This window comes from Rutilus rutilus (genome assembly GCF_951802725.1).
Source record: "Rutilus rutilus genome assembly, chromosome: 7".
NCBI classification, from domain to species: domain Eukaryota; kingdom Metazoa; phylum Chordata; class Actinopteri; order Cypriniformes; family Leuciscidae; genus Rutilus; species Rutilus rutilus.
In genome coordinates, this window is record NC_140221.1 from 818,798 (window position 1) to 830,000 (window position 11,203).

General features: G+C 37.9%; 1 protein-coding gene across 2 annotated transcripts in view; it reads left to right on the forward strand.

Moving 5' to 3' along the window:
- Positions 1-11,203, forward strand: part of smyd1a (SET and MYND domain containing 1a) — a 25,396-nt gene continuing 14,193 nt past the window's right edge. Inside the window, exons 1-2 of one of the 2 annotated variants that reach the window (XM_084415168.1) lie at positions 1-264; positions 5,689-5,865. In XM_084415168.1, the coding sequence (XP_084271294.1) occupies positions 128-264; positions 5,689-5,865 (314 nt within the window). In that variant the 5' untranslated portion in view covers positions 1-127. The remainder of the gene's footprint in view (positions 265-5,688; positions 5,866-11,203) is intronic. The other variant, XM_084415169.1, reaches the window with a different exon arrangement.

Genomic DNA, 11,203 nt, shown 5'->3' on the forward strand with positions numbered 1-11,203 from the left:
GCAGCTGATGGACAGAAATACTCTAACAGTAACTGTAACTCTCCTCTATTTTTAGCCGAGCCGGAGTGGCTGGAAGGGAAGAGAAGCGCTGGGAACACAGGCAGTGTGTGTGTGTGTGTGTGTGGTCATGACTGTGGAGAACATGGATCCCGTGGAAGTGTTTGCAGCCGGAGAGAAAGGCCGTGGGCTCCGGGTCACAAAGCAGCTTTCAGCCGGAGAGGTGGTGTTCGCTGAGGCTAGCTTCGCCGCCGTCGTGTTCGACAGGTGAGATTAACAGGTGGGGTTTAACCGTGTTCGACAGGTGAGATCGGGATTCAACCGGGAACGGTTTACTTCGGAAGACTGTTGTGGATTCTGACCTGCTGACCTCGGAGATTCTGTAATAACTCATGGCATATTCATCTTTTATGATTTTATCCCATAAATGCATGTGTTCCTGCAGTCAGGGTGTAGATGTTTGCCGGCTGATGGTTTAAACCAGTGATTTTTCAGTCGAGATGTTTCTCCTTATCGCTGTGGCTTTCCATTAAATATTGCTTTGGGAATGCGAACCCTCGGAGCCTGTTAGTTGCACATTCTGTGTTTTTCCCCTGGAGAACATTGACTTGTCGTTTTCATGGGAGAGATCCCACTCTCATGTGACACCATCACAGTTTCACCTCCTTAAAAAGTCTAGAGTTTTAACAAAAAACTAAACTTGGCTAAGTTTTTTTTTTTCTGGACTTATTAATTATATGTTTGTTTATTTATTATTTAATTGAAAACTATTTAAAAGTTGAACCATTTGAATGAAAAGTTGAACCCTATGAATTTTATTTTTCCCTAGTTTCCGTGTTTTCTGTCTTCATTTTTCTGGTTCCATTTTAATGGTTTAATTACATTGTAATAATCAAAAAAACATGTCAAATCAATTGAATTCATAAAGCTTTAACAACTGAACTTTTTTTTTATTTTTTACAATGATACAAATTACGTGACATTCTGCATTATATTGAAAATGTTACTTTTATGACTGAATTTCCTCCTTAATTTTTCTGGACTTTTAATAGGTGAATTAAATTTTAATAATCAAAAAGCGTTTAGTTAATTCAAATCGTAAAACACATACAATCTGACAACAATTTTATACAAAAAATTATGAAAATGAAATTTTTAGGGCCCTATGAAAAACTTTAAAGGGGACATTTCATGAAAATCTGACTTTTCCCGTGTGTAAGTGCTATAATCGGGTCCCCGGTGCTTCTAGCAACCCAGAACGTGTAAAGTGAAACCCAGTAACTGTGTTCTGGTGAGCCTTTCTCTGCAAGCATGTCAAAAAATAAGCCGATCAGATTTTGCTCTCCTTCTGATGTATGAAGAGGATCTTATTATAATATTACCGGCCCTTAATCTGCACGTTTACACACACGACAAGAGGCGACAGAGACCAGTTCTAATGCAATGATAAAGATCCAGCAAAGCCTGAAACTGTTCTGTGGTTGAGCACAGACGAGCCAAGTCAAGTCACCTTTATTTATATAGCGCTATTGTTGAATATGAAATGTCCCCAACTAAGCAAGCCAAAAGCCAAGGCGACAGTGGCAAGGGACCAAAACTCCATCAGTGACAGAATGGAGAAACAAACCTTGGGTGAACCCGGACTCAGTCTCTCAGCTCTCCTCTGGCCAACGAGCGAACAGTGTATGATTATGATCCAGGCAGCGTTACAGGTCAGAAGTCAGATTGGACGTTTTTTGTCCAATAATTAGAATCTCAGTTTTTTCAGGATTAAGTTGTAGGAAATTGCTTGTCATCCAGTTTTTTATATCAGCTGTGCATTCCGTTAATTTTGTGAATTGGTAAGTTTCATCAGAGTGTGAAGAAATATAGAGCTGAGTATCATCAGCATGCCATGTTTCCTAATGATATCTCCCAAGGGTAGCATGTACAGAGTGTGTGTGTGTGTGTGTGTGTGTGTGTGTGTGTGTGTGTGTGTGTGTGTGTGTGTGTGTGTGTGTGTGTGAGTGTGTGAGTGTGTGTGTGTGTGTGTGTGTGTGAGTGTGTGTGTGTGTGTGTGTGTGTGTGTGTGTGTGTGTGTGTGTGTGTGTGTGAGTGTGTGTGTGTGTGTGTGTGTGTGTGAGTGTGAGTGTGTGTGTGTGTGTGTGTGTGTGTGTGTGTGTGTGTGTGTGTGTGTGTGTGTGAGTGTGTGTGTGTGTGTGTGTGTGTGTGTGTGTGTGTGTGTGTGTGTGTGTGTGAGTGTGTGTGTGTGTGTGTGTGTGTGTGTGTGTGTGTGTGTGAGTGTGTGAGTGTGTGTGTGTGTGTGTGTGTGTGAGTGTGTGTGTGTGTGTGTGTGTGTGTGTGTGTGTGTGTGTGTGTGTGTGAGTGTGTGTGTGTGTGTGTGTGTGTGTGTGAGTGTGAGTGTGTGTGTGTGTGTGTGTGTGTGTGTGTGTGTGTGTGTGTGTGTGTGAGTGTGTGTGTGTGTGTGTGTGTGTGTGTGTGTGTGTGTGTGTGTGTGTGTGTGTGTGTGTGTGTGTGTGTGTGTGAGTGTGTGTGTGTGTGTGTGTGTGTGTGTGTGTGTGTGTGTGTGTGTGAGTGTGTGTGTGTGTGTGTGTGTGTGTGTGTGTGTGTGTGTGTGTGAGGGTAGCATGTACAGAGTGAACAGCAGCGGTCCTAGTACTGAGCCTTGTGGTACGCCATACTGAACTTGTGATCGATGAGACATCTCTTCATTTACTGCTACAAACTGATAACGGTCAGATAAGTATGATTTAAACCATGCTAGTGCAATTCCACTAATGCCAACATCATTTTCGAGTCTATTTAAAAGAATGTTGTGGTCGATAGTATGAAACGCAGCACTAAGATCGAGTAACACTAATAGCGAGATACAACCACGATCGGATGATAAGAGCAGATCATTTGTTACTCTAACGAGAGCTGTTTCGGTACTATGGTACGGTCTGAATCCGGACTGAAAATCCTCCAGATATCATTTCTTTCAAGAAAGGAACACAGTTGTGAGGATACTGCCTTTTCTAGTGTCTTTGACAGAAAAGGTAGATTCGAGATCGGCCTGTAATTGACTAATTCTGTACGAACAAGTTGCGGTTTTTTAACAAGTGGTTTAATCATAGCCAGCTTAAAGTTTTTCGGTACGTATCCTAGAGACAAAGATGAATTAATGATATTAAGAAGAGGATCTATGACCTCTGGAAGCATCTCTTTCAGTAGCTTAGTCGGTATCGGGTCTAACATACATGTTGTCGATTTAGATGATTTAACGAGTTTAGTAAATTCTTCCTCTCCTATAGCAATGAATGAATCGAATTTTTCCTCAGGGAGACTACAATGCACTGCCTGATGCGATACTGTAGTAGACGGTTGCATAGTTATAATCTTCTCCCTGATATTATCAATCTTATAAGTGAAGAAGTTCATAAAGTCATTACTGCTGTGCTGCTTGGAAACTTCTGGGGTTGAAGCTTTCTTTTTCGTTAGTTTAGCCACTGTTTCAAATAAATGCCTAGGATTATGTTTATTTTCTTCTAATAGGGTTGAAAAATAAGCAGATCTAGCAGCTTTTAAAGCCTCTCTGTAAGCAATCGAGCTCTCTTTCCATGAAATGCAAAATACCTCTAGTTTTGTTTTCTTCCAGTTGCTCCATCTCTCTGGCTGCTCTCTTAAGGGCCCGAGTGTGCTCGCTGTACCACGGTGTTGGACTTTTCTTTAATCTTCTTTAAGCGCAACGGAGCAACTGTGTCTAAAGTGCTGGAAAAGAGAGAGTTAAAAGTTTCTGTCGCAATATCTAGTTCTTCTAAGCTATCCGGGATGCTGAGATGATGAAACTGATCAGGAAGATTATTAATAAAGCAATCTTTAGTAGCAGAAGTGATAGGTCTAACATATTTGAAACACGGAGTCGGCTTTGCAGCCTTGGCTAAATGAAGTTTACACGAGACTAGATAATGATCTGAGATGTCATCGCTCTGCTGCAGAATTTCAACGGCATCAACATCTATTCCGTGTGATAATATTAGATCTAGAGTATGATTACGACGATGAGTAGGTCCTGACACGTGTTGTCTAACTCCAATTGAGTTCAGAATATCTTTAAATGCCAATCCCAATGCATCTTTTTCATTATCTATATGTATATTAAAATCACCAACAATTATGACTGTATCTGCAGCCAATACTAACTCTGATAGAAAGTCAGCAAATTCTCTGATAAAGTCTGTATGGTGCCCTGGTGGCCTGTATACAGTAGCCAGCACACATCTCAAACGTGATTTATCATTTACACTATATATTGCTGTATTAAGCACCAACACTTCAAAAGAATTATATTTGAATCTATAATTCTCAGTAATTCTGAAAATATTACTATAAATTACAGCAACACCACCCCCTTTGCCTTTCAGACGAGGTTCATGTTTATAACTGTAATCTTGCGGGGTGGACTCATTTAAAGTAATGTAATCGTCTGGTTTTAGCCAGGTTTCTGTCAAACACAGCACATCTAGGTTATAGTCTGTAATCATATCATTAACAATAAGTGCTTTTAAAGTAAGGGATCTAATATTCAGCAACCCGAGCTTTATTATTTGCTCATTTGTATAATATCTGTTTTTTATTTGTTGAACATCAATTACATTTTAACCCTTAGATGGGTTTGGGAGTTTTTTGTATGTCCTAATTCGGGGAACAGACACAGTCTCTATATGCTGATATCTAGGTGAAAGAGGCTCTATGTGATGGGATTTATCTGACCTTGGTGACGCGAGGCCGCTAGCAGACGGTCGGTTTAGCCAGTCCTGACCTGAGGCCCAGATTGTCATGTTTGAGCTCTAAGACTATGTGCCATATTACTAGAGAGAAGAGCAGCACCATCTCTTCTCAACAGGTCAGGTCTGCCCCAAAAACTTTTCCAGTTGTTTATGAATTCTATATTATTTTGCGAGCACTGAACACTATTGACCAGAACATGTCACCGCTGTCTTATAAAGACCTCAGGAACTGTGGACACTTGTGGAGAAGTTCAACATGATGATGAGATGATCAATGTAACTCCACAACAACTACAGAAATGTCTCCACTAACATTCAGAAACTCTTCCTGAGTCTCTCCGTAAGGCTGCACTCGCTACTGGTTATTCTGGGATTCTGGATGAGTGAGATTGGCCTGTTCTGTTATTGCCGGAGTTTCTGAAGCTCATGTAAAGACTCCGCCCTCTTCTGAACAGAGGCGGAGCTAAAGCTCATTTGCATTTAAAGGGACACACACAAAAACGGCAGGTTTTTGCTCAGACACAAAAAGGGACAAATTTGACAAGCTGTAATAAATGATCTGATATTTTGAGCTGAAATTTCACACACATTCTGGAGACACCATAGATTTATATTACATCTTGTGAAAAGGGCCATAATTTGTCACCTTTAAATAATAAAAAAAGGATGTCTAATCAATTGAATTCATAAAAATTTTACATTTATAAACATTTAATACAAATTACGTGACATTCCACGTTATACAGTGAATTCCATTTTATGACTGGATTCCAGGGCCCTAATAAACACCCAGTTAGCATGAGCGCGTCACATTGCGTCGCTGTAATGAAGAGTCTTAACGGTGTTATGAGAGCTGTGTTTGGGATGGGGAAGCTGCAGTGTAACGCAGGTGTGTGTGTGTGTGTGTGTGTGTGTGTGTCAGTCTCTCTCGGCAGGTGTGTCACAGCTGTTTCCGCCGGCAGCCGAACCCTCACCGCTGCGCTCAGTGTAAGTTCGCACACTATTGCGATCGCACGTGTCAGCGCGCCGCGTGGGAAGAACACAAGCACGAATGCTCTGCCATCAGAAAGTTGGGAATAGCTCCCAATGAGAACGTGCGGTGAGTCCGGTCATGTGACCTTCTTGACCTTGAGAATGTTCCAGTGAAAAACTAAGGATTTTTTAAATGTAACATGTTTACATACCGTGATGATGCTGAAACAATGTAGCGCTTTAGTGTTCGTATTAAGGCCACGATATACTCAACGTTCTTCGTTTAGGGTTCCTGATGACATCCACATTTAGATAGGGTTAGATAGGCCTGTGTGTTGCGCTTTCCTCTCAATACGAATAGGACATCCATATAATATAGATAAATATAGATAAATATATAAATTCTTAAAGTCCCACTGTAGTCAATAATTGTATCCCTTAAAACTCATCTTTGATCACCAAAATGACATATTTAAAAGTTTTTTCCTTGAAAAATAATGTCTTCGTGCCTTAAAATATCTTGAATGTAACTCGACACCCTTGCCTCATTTAGTATGCGCGGTTCTATGAATATGCAAATGAGCCCCGCCTCCACTCACTCACTCAGCTCATTTGCATATTCATACAACCACGTATACTAAATGAGGCAAGGGTGTCGAGTTACATTCAAGATATCTTAAGGCAGAAACGTTTAAATATGTCATTTTGGTGATCAAAGATGAGATTTACAATTATTGACTAGAGGTGGACTGGAATATTTTAAAAGAAAAAAAAATATTTTATATTTTTCGCTTTCATGTTAACGTTTTTAGTAATTTCGCTATGTGGGCTTTGTGGTTTTATTCAGGGTTTTTTATTATATATATTATATATTATTATTTAGGTTTATTTATTTTCAGGTTTAGTTTTTATTTATTTCCAGTTAATAATTGTGTTAATAATAAGTGCTTCACTTTAAACTTGTTTCAGTTTATATTTTCTAATTTTCATTTACTTTAAGTTTTTCAACTAATATTTATATTTTTTGTTATTTTAGCTTGATTTCAATGAACAGAAATGTTTAGTTTTAGTTAACAAACAGTTCAAACTCCAGAAACAAACTGGCCTGATGACATCATCGCACCAATTCGTTCGTCAGTTCCTCTTGAAGTATATCAGGGCCTTTAGAGTCAGTAATATTTTAAGGGATAGTTCACCCAAAAATGAAAATAAGCCCATGATTTACTCTCCCTCAACTCATCCTAGGTGTATATGACATTCTTCTTTCAGATGAACACAATCAGAGTTATATTAAACAATGTCCTGGCTCTTCCAAGCTTTATAATATATTCATATTTAACACGTTATAAAGTAAAATAACCAGCTTCTGGCAAAACGAACATCCAGATTCGACTTAAGTCTAAAGCGCAACTTATGCGAGTAATGCAACGTATCGCTGATATTTACACAACGCCATGACGCACTACGCTACTTCTGACGTCATGAGTTGCGCAAGTTTTGCTTTACACTTAAGTGGAATCCGTATGTTCGTTTGGCCGGAAGCTGGTTATTTTACTTTGTAATGTGTTAAATATGAATATTTTTTTACACAAATGCATCACTTCTCTTCAGAAGGCCTTTATTAACCCCCGGAGCCTGTGGAGCACTTTATGATGGACAGATGCACTTTTATGATGAACGGATGCATTTTTATGATGGATAGATGCACTTTATGATGGATGCACTTTATGATGGATAGATGCACTTTTATCATGAATAGATGCACTTTTATCATGGACAGATGCACTTTTATGATGAACGGATGCATTTTTATGATGGATAGATGCACTTTTATCATGAATAGATGCACTTTTATGATGGATAGATGCACTTTATGATGGATAGATGCACTTTTATCATGGACAGATGCACTTTTATCATGGATAGATGCACTTTTATGATGGATAGATGCACTTTTATCATGGACAGATGCACTTTTATGATGAACGGATGCATTTTTATGATGGATAGATGCACTTTTATCATGAATAGATGCACTTTTATGATGAACGGATGCACTTTTATGATGAACGGATGCACTTTTATCATGGATAGATGCACTTTTATGATGAACGGATGCACTTTTATGATGAACGGATGCACTTTTATCATGGATAGATGCACTTTTATCATGAATAGATGCACTTTTATGATGAACGGATGCACTTTTATGATGAACGGATGCACTTTTATCATGGATAGATGCACTTTTATCATGAATAGATGCACTTTTATGATGGATAGATGCACTTTTATCATGAATAGATGCACTTTTATGATGAACGGATGCACTTTTATCATGAATAGATGCACTTTTATGATGAACGGATGCACTTTTATGATGGATAGATGCACTTTTATGATGACAGATGCACTTTTATCATGGATAGATGCACTTTTATCATGGACAGATGCACTTTTATGATGGACAGATGCACTTTTATGATGGATAGATGCACTTATCATGAATAGATGCACTTTTGTCATGGATAGATGCACTTTTATCATGGACAGATGCACTTTTATGATGAATGGATGCACTTTTATGATGGATAGATGCACTTTTATCATGAATAGATGCACTTTTATGATGGATAGATGCACTTTTATGATGGACAGATGCACTTTTATGATAAACGGATGCACTTTTATCATGAATAGATGCACTTTTATGATGAACGGATGCACTTTTATGATGAACGGATGCACTTTTATGATGGATAGATGCACTTTTATCATGAAAAGATGCACTTTTATGATGAACGGATGCACTTTTATGATGAACGGATGCACTTTTATGATGGACAGATGCACTTTTATGATGGACAGATGCACTTTTATCATGAAAAGATGCACTTTTATGATGAACGGATGCACTTTTATGATGAACGGATGCACTTTTATGATGGATAGATGCACTTTTATCATGAAAAGATGCACTTTTATGATGAACGGATGCACTTTTATGATGAACGGATGCACTTTTATGATGGACAGATGCACTTTTATGATGGACAGATGCACTTTTATGATGGATAGATGCACTTTTATCATGAAAAGATGCACTTTTATGATGAACGGATGCATTTTTATGATGGATAGATGCACTTTATGATGGATGCACTTTATGATGGATAGATGCACTTTTATCATGAATAGATGCACTTTTATCATGGACAGATGCACTTTTATGATGAACGGATGCATTTTTATGATGGATAGATGCACTTTTATCATGAATAGATGCACTTTTATGATGGATAGATGCACTTTATGATGGATAGATGCACTTTTATCATGGACAGATGCACTTTTATCATGGATAGATGCACTTTTATGATGGATAGATGCACTTTTATCATGGACAGATGCACTTTTATGATGAACGGATGCATTTTTATGATGGATAGATGCACTTTTATCATGAATAGATGCACTTTTATGATGAACGGATGCACTTTTATGATGAACGGATGCACTTTTATCATGGATAGATGCACTTTTATGATGAACGGATGCACTTTTATGATGAACGGATGCACTTTTATCATGGATAGATGCACTTTTATCATGAATAGATGCACTTTTATGATGAACGGATGCACTTTTATGATGAACGGATGCACTTTTATCATGGATAGATGCACTTTTATCATGAATAGATGCACTTTTATGATGGATAGATGCACTTTTATCATGAATAGATGCACTTTTATGATGAACGGATGCACTTTTATCATGAATAGATGCACTTTTATGATGAACGGATGCACTTTTATGATGGATAGATGCACTTTTATGATGACAGATGCACTTTTATGATGGACAGATGCACTTTTATGATGGATAGATGCACTTTTATGATGGATAGATGCACTTATCATGAATAGATGCACTTTTGTCATGGATAGATGCACTTTTATCATGAATAGATGCACTTTTATGATGGATAGATGCACTTTTATCATGAATAGATGCACTTTTATGATGGATAGATGCACTTTTATCATGAATAGATGCACTTTTATGATGAACGGATGCACTTTTATCATGAATAGATGCACTTTTATGATGAACGGATGCACTTTTATGATGGATAGATGCACTTTTATGATGACAGATGCACTTTTATCATGGATAGATGCACTTTTATGATGGACAGATGCACTTTTATGATGGATAGATGCACTTTTATGATGGACAGATGCACTTTTATGATAAACGGATGCACTTTTATCATGAATAGATGCACTTTTATGATGAACGGATGCACTTTTATGATGAACGGATGCACTTTTATGATGGATAGATGCACTTTTATCATGAAAAGATGCACTTTTATGATGAACGGATGCACTTTTATGATGAACGGATGCACTTTTATGATGGACAGATGCACTTTTATGATGGACAGATGCACTTTTATCATGAAAAGATGCACTTTTATGATGAACGGATGCACTTTTATGATGAACGGATGCACTTTTATGATGGATAGATGCACTTTTATCATGAAAAGATGCACTTTTATGATGAACGGATGCACTTTTATGATGAACGGATGCACTTTTATGATGGACAGATGCACTTTTATGATGGACAGATGCACTTTTATGATGGATAGATGCACTTTTATCATGAAAAGATGCACTTTTATGATGAACGGATGCACTTTTATGATGAACGGATGCACTTTTATGATGGATAGATGCACTTTTATCATGAAAAGATGCACTTTTATGATGAACGGATGCACTTTTATGATGAACGGATGCACTTTTATGATGGACAGATGCACTTTTATGATGGACAGATGCACTTTTATGATGGACAGATGCACTTTTATGATGGACAGATGCACTTTTATGATGGACAGATGCACTTTTATGATGGATAGATGCACTTTTATCATGAAAAGATGCACTTTTATGATGAACGGATGCACTTTTATGATGAACGGATGCACTTTTATGATGGATAGATGCACTTTTATCATGAAAAGATGCACTTTTATGATGAACGGATGCACTTTTATGATGAACGGATGCACTTTTATGATGGACAGATGCACTTTTATGATGGATAGATGCACTTTTATGATGAACGGATGCACTTTTATGATGAACGGATGCACTTTTATGATGATAGATGCACTTTTATGATGAACGGATGCACTTTTATGATGGATAGATGCACTTTTATGATGGACAGATGCACTTTTATGATGAACGGATGCACTTTTATGATGGATAGATGCACTTTTATGATGGACAGATGCACTTTTATCATGGATAGATGCACTTTTATGATGGATAGATGCACTTTTATGATGGACAGATGCACTTTTATCATGGACAGATGCACTTTTATGATGAACGGATTCACTTTTATGATGGACAGATGCACTTTTATGATGAACGGATGCA